At 38.4% G+C, this 19,827-nt stretch overlaps 1 protein-coding gene across 8 annotated transcripts in view; it reads right to left on the reverse strand.

Annotated features, from left to right (window-relative positions):
• Positions 1-19,827, reverse strand: part of PRKDC (protein kinase, DNA-activated, catalytic subunit) — a 221,645-nt gene that overhangs the window by 122,262 nt on the left and 79,556 nt on the right. For all 8 annotated transcript variants that reach the window (XR_004810577.2, XM_025477681.3, XM_049103971.1 and 5 more), the window contains 5 exons: positions 18,730-18,915; positions 18,246-18,350; positions 17,041-17,208; positions 13,191-13,318; positions 3,499-3,706 (listed from right to left, as the gene is read on the reverse strand). Coding sequence is in view for 7 of the 8 variants with exons in the window: in XM_025477681.3 (XP_025333466.3) it covers positions 3,499-3,706; positions 13,191-13,318; positions 17,041-17,208; positions 18,246-18,350; positions 18,730-18,915 (795 nt within the window). In the remaining variant the exon portion in view is untranslated. The remainder of the gene's footprint in view (positions 1-3,498; positions 3,707-13,190; positions 13,319-17,040; positions 17,209-18,245; positions 18,351-18,729; positions 18,916-19,827) is intronic.

Raw genomic sequence — 19,827 nt, forward strand, 5'->3', positions numbered from 1 at the left:
AATACATATATTTAATATTCAATGCTTTTTACATATAACATAATTTTAACATGGCTGTTGAATCACTTCAATAGGAGACCACCCAAGGTCAGAAACATAGATCTAAATACTGATGTGTTATACTGAGTGTAGCAGGAAGTAATGCACAACGTCCAAATAGTGACCTTAGAATGTGAATATAGGGCTTTTGCGCAAAATCTTATCAAAGACATGACCAATAGCAGGTGAAACTTCAAAGTAATAAAAAACAAAATTTTCAAGTACTTACAGAATTTTCTAAAGATATCCACATCCTAATCCCTGGAACCTGTGAATACACTCTCATAAGGCAAAAAAGGACTTTGTGAATGTGATTAAGTTAAGGATCTTAAGATAGGGAGACAATTCTGGGTTTTCATTCAGCCACAGATGAAACCATATGTAACCTTACAAGAGGAAAGAGAGAGAAATGAGACATACAGGAAAAGGCTATGTGATGACGGAATTAGGGGCCAGAATGATGCAGCCACATATTGAGGAATGCCAGCAGCTACCAGAAGCTGGAAGAGGCAAGGAGCGGATACTCAGGGCTGCTGGGACAACTGTGGTCATGACAACATCACAAATTCAGCTCAGTGAAACTAATTAGACTTCTGGCCTCCAAAACTGGGAGAGAATAAAATTCTGTTGTTTTGAGCCACCAAGCTGACAGTAATTTGTTACTGAAAATTTAGAAAACTAATACACATTTTGGTATCAAGAGTTGGACCTGCTCTAACACATGGATGATGGGTAAAGGCTGAAAGAAATTTGCCATGCATGACGGAAAAAGCCAACTGCCTATAGAGACTGCTGGCAGAAATAATCAACACTGAAGGCATTGCTGGTGAGAGCTCAGAAGGAAGTAAAAAGCTTGACAGAAAAAGCTAAAATTGTCTTACAGAACTTCTCAATCATCATAAACACACTTGTGGTAGAAATATGGACATTAAAGTAGTTGCTAGTGAGGTCTCAAAAGGAAATAAGGAACATACTTTTGGAAACTGGAGGAAAGAGGATCCTTGTTATACAGTGGCAAGAAAACTTGGCTGAGAAAGTGTTCTACAGTTATATACACAGCAGAACTTGTAAGCCATGCACTTGAATATTTAGCTGAAAAAATTTCCAAGCAAATTTGTTGAAGGTGCTGGCTGCTTTCTTCTTTGCTGCTTATAATACATGTGAGGTGCAAGAGACAAATTGAATTAAAAACTACTAAGCAGGGGGATCCCTGGGTGGCACAGCTGTTTGGCGCCTGCCATTGGCCCAGGGCGCGATCCTGGAGACCCGGGATCGAATCCCACATCGGGCTCCTGGTGCATGGAGCCTGCTTCTCCCTCTGCCTGTGTCTCTGCCTCTTTCTCTCTCTCTGTGACTATCATAAAAAAAAAAAAAAAAAAAAAAAAAAAAAACTACTAAGCAGGGAGGGCAGCCCACGTGGCTCAGTGATTTAGCGCCGCCTTCAGCCCAGGGCCTGATCCTGGAGACCTGGGATGGAGTCCCACATCAGGCTCCCTGTGTGGAGCCTGCTTCTCCCTCTGCCTGTGTCTCTGCCTCTCTGTCTCTGTTTCTCATGAATAAATAAATAAAATCTTAAAAAAAAAAAAAAAAACTACTAAGCAATAAGAACCAAAACTTGATTTGAGAAATTCTCAGCTTACCCAGATTGTGAAAGATGCTAACATTAGGAAATTCACTGTTAGAAAAGTGGCTTGGGAGAGAAGAACAAGGGTGTGGCTGGACATTCTTGAGCCAGTACTGAAGAAATTAGCATGGGACTCCTGGATGCCCTCATCCATTTCAATAGAACCAAGAACAGAGATGTAATTATCCAACAAAGACCTGTGAAGGACTCTCATCTAATGGAGTAAACCACCAAGACACACACAGGAGAGCTATGAGTTGTTGAGAATGTCATACCCGAGGAAACACCACCAGCTTAGACTGAAGCAGACAGAGACAAAATTAAATGGGGGGTGGGGGGGTGGTGGACAAAGCTGTTGTACTCCCTGAATTCCACAGGCAAGAAACAGATTGATAAAAACTACTCAGCTGCAAATATATGCCATCCTTCAAGAAAAAAGAATGACTCTAAGAATGGAGTCTTGGTCTAGAGGGCAGAACACCAAGCACAAAGCATTATATTATCCAGGCAGAATCTGCCTGCCTGCACCTATGGAACACTGATTTCTTCCTTACCTCATTTTCTCTTTTTTAAAATAGGAATGACTATAATTGTCATCCTATGCCTGTTGAACCACTGTCTTTTGGAAACAAATTATTTGTTTTCTAGTTTCACAGGTCCACAAATGGAAAGAAATTTGCCCAAAGATGGATCATACCCAGAATCTTACCCATACGTGATTCATTACAGTTTGAATGATGAAAGCAAGGACTCTGAGCTGATGATACTCAGATTGAATTTTGACTTAAAGGTTGATGAGGTGATGTGTTTAGACTCTGGGAGATGTTAGGATGTGAAAAATGTATTTTGCGAGTGAGAACATTTGATGCAGGGAGACTATATTAAGCTGAATAACATCCCCTTACAAATACCCACGGTCCAATCACTGGAATCCTGAACGTTACCTTAGATGATAAAAAAGGATTATAAAGATAAAATCAAGTAAAGGATCTGGAATTAGCAGATGATCAAAGTGGGTCCTAATGCAATCATATATTTATAGGAGAGGCAAAGAGGGATTAGACAAAAGAAGAGGAGGCAATGTGACCACAGAAGCAAAGAGAGAAGTGACTTAGCCACAAGCCAAGGAATACAGGCTGTCACAAAAGCTGGAAGCGGCAAAGAAAGGCTTTATCCCTAGGGCCTCTATAGCCTTGCAACACCTTGACGAAAGCCCAAGGAAACTGATTTCTGATTTCTGCCTTACAGAACTAAGAGAGAATAAATCTCTGATGTTCTAAGCCACGTTGGTGGTAATTTGTTAAAACACCCTCAGGAAACTAATGGAGACTCCATGTAACTACAGATTGTTATCAAACTGTTGAGGTAATACTCCTTGAGCAACAATGATCCATTGCAGTTTTTTTTTAATTTTATTTAAATTCAATTAATTAACATATAATGTATTCTTGGTTTCAGAGGTAGAGGAAAGTGATTTATCAGTCTTATGTAATGTAATATCCAGTGCTCATTACATCACCCAGTTACCCCATCACCCCACTTCCTCCCCTCCAGCGACCCTCAGTTGCTTCCTATGATTCAGAGTCTTTTATGGTTTGTCTTTCTCTCTGATTTCATCTTGTTTTATTTTTTCCTCTCTTGCTCTATGATCCTCTGTTTTGTTTCTTAAATTCCACATATGAGTAAGATCATATAATTGTCTTTCTCTGATCAACTTATTTCACTTAGCATAATACCCTCTAGTTCCAACCACACATCGAAGTTTTTAAGGACATTGATCAAGGAGATTGGTCAATTCTCATTACCATTAAATTTAATAACAGATGTACAAATACCTTTGTAAATCTAGACTTCAACACATCAATGGTTTCCACCACAATTTTGCCAAAGAATTCTCTCAAAGCATTCAGGCCACAATGCCACAACAGAGTGAGAAGAGAGCGATCTACAAATGCTTGGCGAGTGACATTTGAAAGTAGGTCATCCCTCTTGAACATTCTGTATACACTTTCCAAAAGGGCTAATTGTGTGACACAAGAACTCCTAAGGAAAAAAAAAAGAATTATATGAACATGCCTGCTTTGAACAAATATTTTATGAGTGCCTACCCACATAACAAGCAAAATAAACACCAATGACTACAAATTTTAAAAGTAACTTTAAAGATCATATAAAAACCATGAAATACAAGTAGCATTTGTACATGAACCATATTATTGTACTCATCCCCAGAAATCTTCAAGCGCAATTTAGGCATTAAGGAGAATTGTTTTCATTACTTTTAAATCTGACCATTTTTAGAAAATAGCTGGAAGGCTTTCGGAGAGTCTCGGGCCTAAAGATGATCACAGATTCAGAATTTGAAACTCATGAGTTATAAAAAATCTAGTCTCTTCCTAAAAACAAACAGCCATTCCTATTTCCTACAGAGATATATTCACCTGCCCCCCCCCCTTTTTTTTTTCACCTGGCCCTTTATATTCTCATCTGGAATATAAAATATTGTATGATCATCTATAAGATTTTCTCTGTAAGTCTATAAACCAAGAATACAGAGTTTGTTTCTTCACCTACAAAAATATGAGCTTAGGACTAAATGATCATTAAAATCCTTTTCCAGATCTAAAATCCTGATTCGTAGAAGGATGAACCAGGGCCAAAATGTTCAATTTAGAAGATAATTCAGTCAGAAAATTTTAAGACTCAGGACATTACTAGATGGTATATGGGCTTCTGTAATATTTACTTGGGCACCGCCTTTGATTTAAATTATTTTGAGGAGCTCTCTGACAGCACGGTAGAAACACAGCCCTAAAACACTTACAGAGAAAACTAAGGAGGAGAAGAAAAGAAAAAGAACAAAGTCTGATTATAAAAAATAAGACAGTAGTTTACTGAAAATAAATGCAAATGAGCTTTAACTATATGTTCTACTTCAATTATAATAAAAGAAATACAAATTAAAACAACACTTCGAAATTCTTTCCCACCTATAAAAAATGGGAAAAAATACAAGTGTTTGACACGATACTCTCTACTGGCAAAACTGACAAAATAGACACTCATTTACTGCCGAGGGATCAAATAATATCAACCCCCGAAAAAGGGATATAATGAAAGCTTGCAAAATTACAAATGCAAGGGGGAGAGCAAGATGGTGGAAGAGTAGGGATCCTCAACTCTCCTGGTCACACCAACTTACGTGGATAACTTTCAAAACATACTGAGCAACTACAAATTGAACCTGGGATTTAAATAGAGAAGAGCCAGAACGCCACAGAGAGAAAGGTTTTCTCCTTCTAACAAGAACCATCTAGGTGAAATTCATTTAGGTGGTGGCTAATATTCATGACCAAGGCCACTTACAGCCACTCTGCACTGAGCAAAATGACAAGAAGGAAGAATTCACCAAAAAAGAATCAGAAACAGCACTATCTACCACAGAGTTACAATTTGGATTAAAATTCAATGTCAGAAGACAGGGATGTCCATTCTCGCCACTGCTATTCAACACAGTACTAGAAGTCCTAGCCTCAGCAATCAGGCAACAAAAAGACATAAAAGGCATTCAAATTAGCAAAGAAGAAGTCAAACTCTCCCTCTTCGAACTCTCCCTCTTCGCCGATCACATGATACTCTACATAGAAAACCCAAAAGAATCCACCCCAAGATTGCTAGAACTCATACAGCAATTTGGTAGCGTGGCAGGATACAAAATCAATGCCCAGAAGTCAGTGGCATTTCTATACACTAACAATGAGACTGCAGAAAGAGAAATTAAGGAGTCAATCCCATTTATAATCACACCCAAAAGCATAAGATACCTAGGAATAAACCTAACCAAAGAGGTAAAGGATCTATACCCTCAAAACTATAGAACACTTCTGAAAGAAATTGAGGAAAACGCAAAGGAATAGAAAAATATTCCATGCTCATGGATTGGAAGAATTAATATTGTGAAAATGTCAATGCTAACCAGGGCAATTTACACGTTTAATGCAATCCCTATCAAAATACCATGGACTTTCTTCAAAGAGTTAGAATAAATTAAGATTTGTGTGGAATCAGAAAAGACCCCGAATAGCCAGGGGAATTTTAAAAAAGAAAACCATAGCTGGGGGCATCACAATGTCAGATTTCAGGTTGTACTACAAAGCTGTGGTCATCAAGACAGTGTGGTACTGGCACAAAAACAGACACATAGATCAATGCAACAGAATAGAGAACCCAGAAGTGGACCCTCAACTTTATGCTCAACTAATATTCGATAAAGGAGGAAAGACTATCCATTGGAAGAAAGACAGTCTCTTCAACATATGGTGCTGGGAAAATTGGACATCCACATGCAGAAGAATGAAACTAGACCACTCTCTTGCACCATACACAAAGATAAACTCAAAATGGATGAAAGATCTAAATGTGAGACAAGATTCCATCAAAATCCTAAAGGAGAACACAAGCAACCCTTTTTGAACTCAGCCACAGTAACTTCCTGCAAGATACATCCACAAAGGCAAAAGAAACAAAAGCAAAAATGAACTATTGGGACTTCATCAAGATAAGAAGTTTTGCACAGCAAAGGATACAGTCAACAAAACTAAAAAACAACCTACAAAATGGGAGAAGATATTTGCAAATGACATATCAGATAAATGGCTAGTTTCAAGATCTATAAAGAACTTATTAAACTCAACAGCAAAGAAACAAACAATCCAATCCTGAAATGGGCAAAAGACATGAACAGAAATCTCACAGAGGAAGACATAGACATGGCCAACAAACACATGAGAAAATGCTCCGCATCACTTGCCATCAGGGAAATACAAACCAAAAACACAATGAGATACCACCTCACACCAGTGAGAATGGGGAAAATTAACAAGGCAGGAAACCACAAATGTTGGAGAGGATGCGGAGAAAAAAGGGAACCCTTTTACACGGTTGGTGGGAATGTGAATCGGTGCAGCCACTCTGGAAAACTGCGTGGAGGTTCCTCAAGGAGTTAAAAATAGATCTGCCCTACGACCCAGCAATTGCACTGCTGGGGATTTACCCCAAAGATACAGATGCAATGAAACGCCAGGACACCTGCACCCCAATGTTTATAGCAGCAATGTCCACAATAGCCAAACTGTGGAAGGAGCCTCGGTGTCCTTCGAAAGATGAATGGATAAAGAAGATGTGGTTTATGTATACAATGGAATATTCCTCAGCCATTAGAAATGAGAAATACCCACCATTTGCTTCGACATGGAAGGAACTGCAGGGTATTATGCTGAGTGAAGTAAGTCAAATGGAGAAGGACAAACATTATATGGTCTCATTCATTTGGGGAATATAAATAATAGTGAAAGGGAATAATGGGGAAAGGAGGAAAAATAAGTGGGAAATATCAGAAAGGGAGACAGAACATGGAAGACTCCTAACTCTGGGAAACGAACTAGGGGTGGTGAAGGGGAGGTGGGCGGGGGTTGGGGGTGACTTGGTGGCGGCACTGAGGTGGGCACTTGACGGGATGAGCACTGGGTGTTATTCTGTATGTTGGCATGTTGAGCACCAATAAAAAATAAATTTATTACTAAAAAAAAAAGAGAGAGAAAAAAAAAAAAACCAGTGTCAGAAAGCCAATTCAGAAGCACAATTATAAAGCTACTGGTGGCTCTGGATAAAGGCATAAAGGATTCAAGGGACTTCAACTGCAGAATTTAGATCTAATCTGGCCAAAATTAAAAATCAATTAAATGAGATGAAATCCAAACTGGAGGTCCTAACGACGAGGGTTAATGAGATGGAAGAAAGAGTGAGTGACAAAGAAGACAAGTTGATGGCAAGGAAGGAAGGTGAGGAAAAAAGAGAAAAACAACTAAAAGACCATGAGGAAAGGTTAAGGGAAATAAATGACAGTCTCAGAAGGAAAAAAAAAAACTATGTATAATTGGGGTTCCAGAAAATGTGAACTGGGCAGAGGGCCAGAAAATGTATTTGAACAAAACATAGCTGAGAACTTCCCTAATTTGGGGAGGGAAACAGGAATTCAGATCCAGGAAATAGAGAGGTTCCCCCCCAAAATCAATAAAAACCATTAAACACCTTGATGTTTAACAGTGAAACTTGCAACTTCCAAAGATATAGAGAAAAAAAAAAAAACTTAGGGCAACAGGAAACAAGAGATTCCTAACTTATACAGGGAGAAATGTGAGATTAACAGCCGACCTATCCACAGAGACCTGCCAGGGCAGAAAGGGCTGGCAAATATATTCAGGGTCCCAAATGAGAAGAACTTACAGCCAAGAATACTTTATCCAGCAAGTCTCTCATTTAGAATGGAAGGAGGGATAAAGAGCTTCCATATAGGCAGAAACAGGAAGAACATGTGACCACCAAACCAAATCTACACAAATATTAAGGGGGACCCCGTAAAAGAAAGAGGAAGCCCATAAAATAAGCCACAAAAACAGGGACTGGGGATCCCTGGGTGGCTCAGCGGTTTAGCGCCTGCCTCTGGCCCAGGGCATGATTCTGGCGTCCCAGGATCGAGTCCCACATCAGATTGCCTTCATGGAGTCTACTTCTCCCTCTGCCTGTGTCTCTGCCTCTGTGTGTGTGTGTGTGTGTGTGTGTGTCTCATGAATAAATAAATAAAAAATATATATAAAAAAACAGGGACTGAATAGGTATTATGATGACACTAAATGCCTATTTTCCAATATTTACTCTGAACATGAATGGGCTAAATGATCCCATCAAAGACGCAGGGTTTCAAACTGGATAAAAAAGCAAGACCCATCTATTTGCTGTCTACAAGAGACTCTTTAGACCTAAAGACACCTCCGGTCTGAAAATGAAAGGTGGAGAACCATTTACCATTCAAATGATCCTCAAAAGAAAGCTGGGTAGCAATCTTCATATTGGATAAATTAAAGTTTATCCCAAAGACTATATTAGGAGATGAAGAGGGACACTATATCATACTTAAAGGATCTATCCAACAAAAAGACCTAACAATCATGAATATTTATCTCCCTAATGTGGGAGCTGCCAAGTATATCAATTAATTAGTAACAAAGGTAAAGACATAAATAATTAATACACTAATAGGCGACTTCAACAAGGTGCTTTCTGCAAATGACAGATATTCTAAGCACAACCTCAACAAAGAAACAAGGGCTTTAAATGATACACTGGACCATTGGATTTCACAGATATATACAAAACTTTTCCATACAAACTCAATGAATACACATTCTTCTCAGGTGCACATGGAACTTTCTCTAGAATAGAACACATACTGGGTCACAAATCAGGTCTCAACCGAACCAAAGATTGGGATTGTCCCCTGCATATTTTCAGACCATAATGCTTTGAAACTAGAATTCAATCACAAGAAGAAATTTGGAAGAAATTCAAACATGTGGAGGTTAAAGAGCATCCTGCTGAAAGATGAAAGGTTCAACCAGGAAATTAGAGAAGAATTAAAAAGATTCCTCAAAGAGTTAAAAGTAGAACTACCCTATGACCCAGCAACTGTAGTGCTGGAGATTTACCCAAAGATACAGATGCAGTGAAATGGCAGGACACTTGCACCCCAAGGTTTATAGCAGCAACGGCCTCAATAGCCAAACTGTGGAAGGAGCCTTGGTGTCCATCGAAAGATGAATGGATAAAGAAGATGTGGTCTATGTATATATACAATGGAATATTACTCAGCCATCAGAAAGGACAAATACCCACCATTTGCTTCGATGTGGATGGAACTGGAAGGTATTATACTGAGTGAAGTAAGTCAACTGGAGAAGGACAAACATTACATGGTCTCATTCATTTGGGGAATATAAAAAATAGTGAAAGGGATTATAGGGAAAAGGAGAGGAAATGAGTGGGAAAAATCAGGGTGACAAAACATGAGAGACTTCTAAATCTGGGAAACTAACAAGGGGTGGTGGAAGGGGAGGTGGGCGGAGGGATGGGGTGACTAGGTGATGGGCACTGAGGAGGGCACCTGACTGTATGAGCACTGGGTATTATGCTATAGTTGGCAAATCAAACTCCAATAAAAAATATACATATAAATAAAATTCAATACACACACACACACACACAAATTACAAATGCATTTACGTTTGAATTATGTTTCGGAATCCACTCCAAAGATATATTGGCAAAATACAAAATGACATATACACACAACTATTCACTGTTATTTTTTTGTAGTAAAAAATTGAGCCCAAAAGTCTATCAATAGGGCTGCTTCAAAATACTATGCTACTTCTTCACAATCAATAACTTATTTATATTAGTTATATAGTTATTCAAATTAAAAAGGATTGAGAAAGATTTTGTACTGACATGGAGTGATCTGTAATAGATAGGTAGAAAAAAACGCAGGTGAATAGGAATAAGAGAGGGGACACAGACAGAAGAAAGACTCTTAAATAAACCTCAGTTATGACTTTTTTTTTAAAAAGATTTTATTTCTTTGACAGAGAAAGAGCAAGAGAGAGAGAGTGCGCATGTGCATGTGTACATACAAGCAGGGGGAGGAGCAGCAGAGGGAGAGGGAGATTCAGACTCCCCATGAGCAGGGAGCCCAACATGGCGCTCGATCCCAGGACCCTGGTATCATGACCTGAAGCAAAGGCAGACACACAACCAACTGGGCCACCGGGCGAACTTACAGTTATGACTTTCAAATTATATAAATATTTTACATTTTCAAAAGAAAATTACATCGAAAGATAAAATATAAACAATTTTTAAAATTTCATAATTAGCTGAAATAAGCATACCTAATTGGCATAATAACCATATACTGAAAAATACCAGGTGATTTTAGTATACAAAATTTTTGTATCCTTAGAGAGTATATTTTCAGTAAGGTTTAATTAAAATGAAAATTTTAAACTGCACAAACACGAAGTCTTGCTTGCATTCTGACAGACTGCATTAAATTTACATATCAACTTTACCTGCCATGTCAACAATACCCAATCTTCAAATTCATGAACATGGAATGTTTCTCCATTTATTTAAATCTTTAATTTTTAAATTAATGTTTAATGTTTAAATACTTAAGTTTTTAATTTTCTTCAGCAATGAGCTGTAATTTTTATTGTACAAGTCTTATACTTCTTTTGTTAAATTTATTCCTGTTTTTTTCCTTTCTGATGCTATTATGAATGCAATTATATTCCTAAATATAGTTTTGAATGTTTTCTGCTCATTTATAGAAAGCAATGGATTTAACATTGATCCTATATCCTAAAATTTTTTATAATTGTTTATTAGTTCTAATAACTTTTTTGTAGATCTTTAGGATTTTCTACCTCATGCTATTCATGAATAAAGACAGCTTTATGGGGCTCCTAGGTGGCTCAGCGGTTTAATGCCTGCCTTCGGCGCGATCCTGGGGTCCTGGGATCGAGTCCCACATAGGGCTCCCCATGGGGAGCCTGCTTCTCCCTTTGCATGTGTTTCTGTGTCTCTCATAAATAAATAAAATATTAAAAAAAAAAAAGACAGCTTTAAGGCACCTGGATGGCTCAGTCAGCTGAGCTTCCAACTCTTGATTTCAGTAGGTGATGGTCTCAAGGGTCATGGGATTGAGCACAGTCGAGCGATGTACTCAGCTCACAGTCTACTTGGGCTTTTCTTCCTCTCCCTCTACACCTCATCCCCTATGAGTGCATGTGTTCTCTCTCTCTCTCTCTCTCTCTCCCTCTCTCTCTAAAAAGAGTTTTACTCCTTTTTCCAATTTAGTTACCTTTTATTTCTTTATCTTACCTGACTGCACTGGCTAGAATCTCAGTATCTTGTTGAATGAAAAGGGCGTACGCCCTTGCCTTGTTCCCAAACTTAGTAGAAAAGCACTGTCTTTTTTTTTTTTTTTAATTTTATTTATTTATTCATGAAAGACACAGAGAGAGGCAGAGCCACAGGCAGAGGAAGAAGCAGGCTTCATGCAGGGAGCCCGACGCGGGACTCGATCCTGGGTCTCCAGGATCAGGCCCTGGGATGAAGGCAGTGCTAAACCCCTGAGCCACCTGGGCTGCTCTGACATTCAGTCTTTTACTATTAAATATTTTGTTGGCTATTGGTTTTTCATATGTGACCTTTTGTCCTTTTTATCATGAATGGATGTTGTCAAAAATTTATCTATATCTCCTGAAATGATAATGTGGTTTTGTCCTTTATTCTTTTAATATAGTATTTACTATTGATTCTTAGATATTAAACTAGTTTTGCATTCCTAGGGCAAATCCCAATTGGTTATTGTGTTTATATATATGTATATATAAAATATATATTACATAAGTTATATATATTATATATCTATATTGTACATATTTATTATATTTATAAAAGGTAATATTTATATCATAGTCTATAATATTTATCTATTATACATATACCATATTGCTGGATTTTTTTCATTTGTTTTTACTGAAGTTCGATTTGCCAACATATAGTATAACCCCCAGAGTTTTTAAATATATTTTTGAAAACTTTTGTGTCTGTATTTATGAAGGATATTGGTTTATATGTTTCTTGTAATGTTTCTATCTGCCTTTGTTAACAGTGTGATAATAGCCTCACAGGATGAGTTTGGAAGTACTCTTTTCTCCTCTATTTTCTGAAGAAGTTATGAAATTAAATATATTTTATTATATATTATACGTAATTATATATATTAAATATACTCAGATTTACTATTTCATCTTGAGTCAGTTTGGTAATTTGTGACTTTTTAGGAATTTGTCCCCTTTAAGTTGCTGAATTTGTTGAATTTGTTGGCATGATATCATTCATAATATTTTCCCATAATCTTTTTAACTTCTGAGAGGTCAGTGGTAATGTTTCCCTCTTAATTCCTAATTTTCATGAACTGTAATTTCTCTTTTATTCCTAGTTTTTCAAGTTAACAGTGTCAATTTCATCTAACTTTTCGAAGAACCAATTTTGGTTTCACTGACTTTTTCCCACCATTTTTCTAATTTCAATTTCATTACTTTTCAATCTAATCTTTATTATTCCCTTCCTTCTGTTTGTTTTCAGTTCAGTTTTATTTTTCTTGATTTTAAGGCAGAGGTTTATAATATCGATTCAGGAGATTTCTTATTTTCTAATATAGGTATTAAAAGCTACAAATTCCTCTCAAAGTACTTACTTTAGTTGCATTATGCATTTGGATTTTTCTTAGTTTATTCTGATCTAGATGCCCAGTTACAGTCTTATTCTGTAGATTTGAGCATGTTTGAAACTTTCACAGTAAGTCTTTTTTTCTCCACCAAGAAAAACAAAATAAGGGCGGGGGGTGGGAGTGAATGGGTGACGGGCACTGGGGGTTATTCTGTATGTTAGTAAATTGAACACCAATAAAAAATAAATTAAAAAAATAAATAAATAAAATTCAGTTGTAACAGTGGACTGCAATTGCCACTCAACTTTTTTTGGAACAGAAAGGATAATTTCCTACAGAAATAAAATATGTATGGTTCCTGGTGTCCCCGACTAGAACAGAATGACTTACTTTCTGGCAATCTTTTTGAAAGTAGATTGAAATAATTCTTCCATAACATGCTGCTGTTCTCGACAGAGAATTTCTGTCATCAACTGCAACAATACAGGACTTTGAGATAATTCCAAAGCATCTAGAAACTGGAGAAAAAAATAATAATTTTCCTGAGTTTTTATTTTTGCTTTGCTCTTACTAGTACTAACAAAACAAAATTAAAACATCCGTCTCTACTCTCCCATTTTCCCTCTCTAATGTTTTGTTCCACTTTCTAGGAAATATCCTCAATTTTATTGTCTGTTTTGTGAAGTTTTTTAAAATTTTGCTTTTACATATTTAATTTCCAAGAGCATTTATTTGTTCTATTCATGGATATCATACCTTCTTCTCTCATCTCTGAAGTTACTCTTACAGTTTCTTTAATGTTCTCATCTCCCATTTCCCTTTATTGATTCAGTTCCCTGATTTCCTTCTTCCTGTTAGTTTACATCTTCTTAGGTTGGAAGCTTTCTTCAAATGTTCAGTGACTATACTTATATTTACATTAGCACATTTACATTAAGAGAAAGTACCAAAGATCTATGTACAATCTTTGTGGATGCTATAACCAGTTAGGTAACAGACTGCTTGGGAACAGGATACTCAGAAGGTACCTATATGATGGTGTCACCCCACCAATGACCTGCTGATTGCAGGAACCTACCATTCAAGACAGGAGACTGGCAAGTTAAAAGCAGCATGTATCCTGACCATTGAGAGTGGTACCACCAAGCTCTTTCCCCAGGATCTACACTCAGCATCTCAGCATCAAGCTACCATAGCTTTGTGTCTGTAAACATCTGTGCTTTATCTCAATTTATTCTGTATACCTGTTAGCAAGATGTGTCCTTTGGCATCAAAAGTGCCTAAGAAAGGTGCTTTTGAGTCTGGGAATGCTGAAAAAAATTTCCATACAAATTAATGGTAACTGCTTCTTTGCTTTATGCCATTTTGGCTTACAAAAAGCCTACTTACAAAAAGTTCTACTTTTGGATAGCAGGGGAAACCTGTATATGTTGCTGAAAATAACAACAATCTAATATTATACAGGAGAAACCATCTACCACCTGGTGTAAGCCACTGATACTTTAGAGACCTTTGTATATTAAATAACATAGGTGATAATCACTACATGTTTCTCAAATAACCACTATTTAAATTTTAGAAACTGAACCATATTGGTAATATTCTATTTCTTAACTCATTTTGGCATTAATTTTCAAAATGTATACATTATGCATAGAATATTTCCCAGTATTTTTCTGAACAAAAGATTTCAACTTAAAATAGGAATAAGGAGGGGCAAGATGGCGGAAGAGTAGGGTCCCCAAATCACCTGTCTCCACCAAATTACCTAGAAAACCTTCAAATTATCCTGAAAAATCTATGAATTCGGCCTGAGAATTAAAGAGAGAACAGCTGGAATGCAACAGTGAGAAGAGTTCGAGCTTCTATCAAGGTAGGAAGACGGGGAAAAAGAAGTAAAGAAACAAAGGCCTCCAGGGAGGAGGGGCCCCGCAAGGAGCCGGGCTGAGGCCGGGGCGAGTGTCCCCAGGACAGGAGAGCCCCGTCCCGGGGGAGCAGGAGCTGCACCGACCTTCCCGGGGGAAAGGGGCTCGCAGGGAGGTGGAGCAGGACCCAGGAGGGCAAGGATGCCCTCGGGCTCCCGGGGACACTAACAGACACCTGCGCCCCGGGAGATGCGCGGAGCTCCCTAAGGGCTGCAGCGCGCACGGCGGGACCCAGAGCAGCTCGGGGGGGCTCGGGGGCGGCTCCGCGGAGGGGGCTGCGGGGCGGGAGCAGCTCCGGGGGCTCGGGGCCGGCTCCGCGGAGGGGGCTGCGGGGCGGGAGCAGCTCCGGGGGGAGCAGCTCGGGGGGCTCGGGGGCGGCTCCGCGGAGGGGGCTGCGGGGGGGAGCAGCTCGGGGGGCTCGGGGGCGGCTCCGCGGAGGGGGCTGCGGGGCGGGAGCAGCTCCGGGGGAGCGGGCAGAGGAAGAGGCTCCGTGCAGAGAGGGCTGCGCGCTCCCCGAGCAGCTCGGAGGGTCTCGGGGCGGCGGCTCCGCGGAGGAGGCTGCGTGGCCGGGAGCTCGACTTTCTTCAGAGAGTTAGAACAAATTATTTTAAGATTTGTGTGGAATCAGAAAAGACCCCGAATAGCCAGGGGAATTTTAAAAAAGAAAACCATAGCTGGGGGCATCACAATGCCAGATTTCAGGTTGTACTACAAAGCTGTGGTCATCAAGACAGTGTGGTACTGGCACAAAAACAGACACATAGATCAGTGGAACAGAATAGAGAATCCAGAAGTGGACCCTCAACTCTATGGGCAACTAATATTCAATAAAGGAGGAAAGACTATCCAGTGGAAGAAAGACAGTCTCTTCAATAAATGGTGCTGGGAAAATTGGACATCCACATGCAGAAGAATGACACTAGACCACTCTCTTGCACCAGACACAAAGATAAACTCAAAATGGATGAAAGATCTAAATGTGAGACAAGATTCCATCAAAATCCTAGAGAAGAACACAGGCAACACCCTTTTTGAACTTGGACACAGTAACTTCTTGCAAGACACATCCACGAAGGCAAAAGAAACAAAAGCAAAAATGAACTATTGGGACTTCATCAAGATAAGAAGCTTTTGCACAGCAAAGGATACAGTCAACAAAACTCAAAGACAACCTACAGAATGGGAGAAGATATTTGCAAATGACATATCAGATAAGGGCTAGTTTCAAGATCTATAAAGAACTTATTAAACTCAACACCAAAGAAAGAAACAATCCAATCATGAAATGGGCAAAAGACATGAACAGAAATCTCACAGAGGAAGACATAGACATGGCCAACATGCATATGAGAAAATGCTCTGCATCACTAGCCATCAGGGAAATACAAATCAAAACCACAATGAGATACCACCTCACACCAGTGAGAATGGGGAAAATTAACAAGGCAGGAAACCACAAATGTTGGAGAGGATGCGGAGAAAAGGGAACCCTCTTGCACTGTTGGTGGGAATGTGAAATGGTGCAGCCACTCTGGAAAACTGTGTGGAGGTTCCTCAAAGAGTTAAAACTAGATCTGCCCTACGACCCAGCAATTGCACTGTTGGGGATTTACCCCAAAGATACAGATACAATGAAACGCCGGGACACCTGCACCCCGATGTTTATAGCAGCAATGGCCACAATAGCCAAACTGTGGAAGGAGCCTCGGTGTTCATCGAAAGATGAGTGGATAAAGATGTGGTCTATGTATACAATGGAATATTCCTCAGCTATTAGAAATGACAAATACCCACCATTTGCTTCAATGTGGATGGAACTGGAGGGTATTATGCTGAGTGAAGTAAGTCAATCAGAGAAGGACAAACATTGTATGTTCTCATTCATTTGGGGAATATAAATAATAGTGAAAGGGAATATAAGGGAAGGGAGAAGAAATGTGTGGGAAATATCAGAAAGGGAGACAGAACGTAAAGACTGCTAACTCTGGGAAACGAACTAGGGGAGGAGTGCGGGGGGTGAGAGTGAATGGGTGACGGGCACTGGGGGTTATTCTGTATGTTAGTAAATTGAACACCAATAAAAAATAAATTTAAATAAATAAATAAATAAATAAAATAAAAATAAAATAGGAATAAATTCCAAAGGATTTAGATATGCATCTGCATATCTACAGCTACCCAGCTTTCAAAATGAATTGAACTGAATTCTTAAAAGTTGCAAAAATTCACTGACTCTGAATATTTCACTTATTTTCATGAAGAAATGTAACAGAAAAACAATGTTTTAATTTCACTTGGTATTACTAAAAACTAACCTTTTTCATGCAGTCTACATAATTACTGTACCGCAGAGTTCCCACGGGAAATTCTTCAGACTTCATGGGGAAATTAGAAACAATAAGCTTTTCAAGAACATGCTCAAGGTCCTCAAGATTGCCTCCAGTAAGATTGGTGAAGAATGGAAGAAGAATTACAGCCTGACCCTGTGGGAGCAATGCAGACATATGAAATTGCACCAGTTGGGGCTTATAATCCCACAGGAAAAATAAAATACAGTTTTCTAATGGCTTTGCAAATAATACACTGTGTAGATTGAATGAATGACTTCAGAATACCTTCCAGATTACACTGAAAGCCAACCCAAACACAATGCTGTATCTCGGCTTCTACTGTAGAGGCCAGTGGGCCAACTCAGGGCTATTAATGTGTAATTAAATAGGACACTGTATGATGATGCTGTGTGATTTTTCCTTCTACAAATACAGACTCTAGTAGAGTGTGGAAGAGCATACTGAACAACCTATGGGATAATTTATAAATATTCCTTGCAGAATTAATACAGAACTTTATAACAAGTGTAAAAGAAACTAGGTGATATTTCCTATCTCCCTTGTGTGGCAAGAAAGTTCCCAAGCTCCCTCATACTGAGGAATGAGAAACTTGATTAACCACAGAACAGAAATTTTCAAAGAAATATCCTTATGATCTACTAAAAAGACGTCTTTCATTAAGGCTACGTTTTATTATAGCATAAAATCTAATTATTGTAAGATTTTAAAATTATAGTATTAAGTTCTTGACCTAAAAATTACCCAGATATATTTATTAATAGAAAAATGATTAATACTTTAAATTCTGTCATTCACGAATATAGCAATTCTCAAAAAAGCCAATTTGAACTACACATACGCAAAGAGAAATACTAATTCTTCTAAGTATGGGAAATTCATTGTGATTATATTTATCTTTTAGAGAGACACACAAAAGTATGAGCAGATTAGATAACATGATGCCAAACGTCTCCTTCAAGAGTGGGAATGGCTGCATAGTTGAAACAGACACACCCATAGACAGGTGGCTATTGAAGCTGAGTGACAGGCACATAGGGGTTATTCTCTGCTTTTGAATATGTTTGAAATTTTCCATAATAAAAAAGAGAAAGCATCGTAAGTATGTAAAAATATAAAGTGGTAAAATAATTGAGAACGTAATCTGAAAAAAAATCTTTTTCACCACTTACCATTAAATGTAAACCCAAGTTTGAATCAGCAAGTAGACTAGTATATGTTGTAAAGACTTCAGGGAATGCACTATGATTTGTATTAAAAGATACAGATGAATCGATCTAAAGGAGGGGAAGTAAAAACATGATACATCTCTATATTATGCTTCTAATGTCCTTTAACACATTTTCCAAGATTGTAATTCCAGAAATAATCTACAAATTTGTTCTTGGGCTTCAACAATATTTTAACAATTCTTGTTCTGAAATATTTTAAATTGATCTGGTAGGACTTAAAAACACTAAAAAAGCAAAGTATAGGAAAGGATAATGAGTATAAGTCATAATAATGGAAAAAGTATAAAATGTAAGGTAATCAGCAACTTAATAAAAATATTTTTTACTGATCAAACCAATGAGTTCTTAAGAAATGTCCATTATATTTTTAAAGATAAAACTTACAGAGTCCAAAACAACTTCATTTTTAAGGTTCTCAAGATACCTGCAAAATTTTTGCTAATAAGGTCAGCACCGCCGTTTTACTTTCAGGAGCAGAATCCTTGGCCCACCATGAGTCCCACTTCTTCCAGTTGTGCAGAATTGTACTTGCAAGTTTCAGTCCTTGCTGTTTCCGGCTGGCTCGATCCCGGAAGCTCTGATCTAACATTCCATTCAAAATGGCACTCACCTGAAACAAGTGTATGGTACTTGAAAAATCCTCAATATCAAGACTGACAGATATATGACAAAATCTACTTTCAGTTTAAAGGTATTCTTGGAAAATAAAAATGCTATTTCTGTAATAGCTATTTATTTCACAACTCCACAAATATTTTTAAAGATTTTATTTGACACAGGAAGAGCGCATGAGAGAGAGAGAGAGAGAGAGAGAGCGTGCACACACGCACTTGCACACAAGCGGGGGTGGGGAGGGCAAAGGGACAGGAACAAGTAGACTCCCAGCTGAGCAAGGAGCCCAATGCCGAGCTCAATCCTAGGACCTCAGGATCATGACCTGAACCCAAGGCAGATGCTTAACCAAAGGAGGAGGAGAGGAGGAGGTTAAGGAGGAGGAGAGGATGCTACTCAGGTGTCCCTCACAACTCCTCAAATTTGAGAAGAGCAACTTAACAGCTAAATTTGCCCACAAAAGCATAAAGTGGTCTCTTTTATGAAATCGTATTTATCCTATTTCTTGTTTTCTTAGTTGGGGGCATTCTCAATAAGAGGAAGAATTAACACTCCTCTGTTACACATGCACATACACAGAAGCATATACATATGCTTGCACACACACATTTCCTGTCCTGCCACTTTTCCAATAGTTGACATCCTAACTTTGGTTAGATTAACATTCAATATTCTAATCATAATGACACAATCATTTTTACACAACATTTTGATCTCTCTTAAGTATTAACTTGCTTACTTTCTTTACTGCTTTCAATGTGCCTATCATTATTCATCATCAAACTCTCCCGAATCAATGAAATCTCAAGACATCTAAACATATCAGGAGGTCTATCAGCTCCATGTCAGTGGCAACATAGCTCCTACTCTGGAATGTCTGTGATCACTGCCCTCTGGGTGTAACTTCCAG

The sequence above is a fragment of the Canis lupus genome, chromosome 29 (assembly GCF_003254725.2).
Source record: "Canis lupus dingo isolate Sandy chromosome 29, ASM325472v2, whole genome shotgun sequence".
Taxonomy (NCBI): domain Eukaryota; kingdom Metazoa; phylum Chordata; class Mammalia; order Carnivora; family Canidae; genus Canis; species Canis lupus.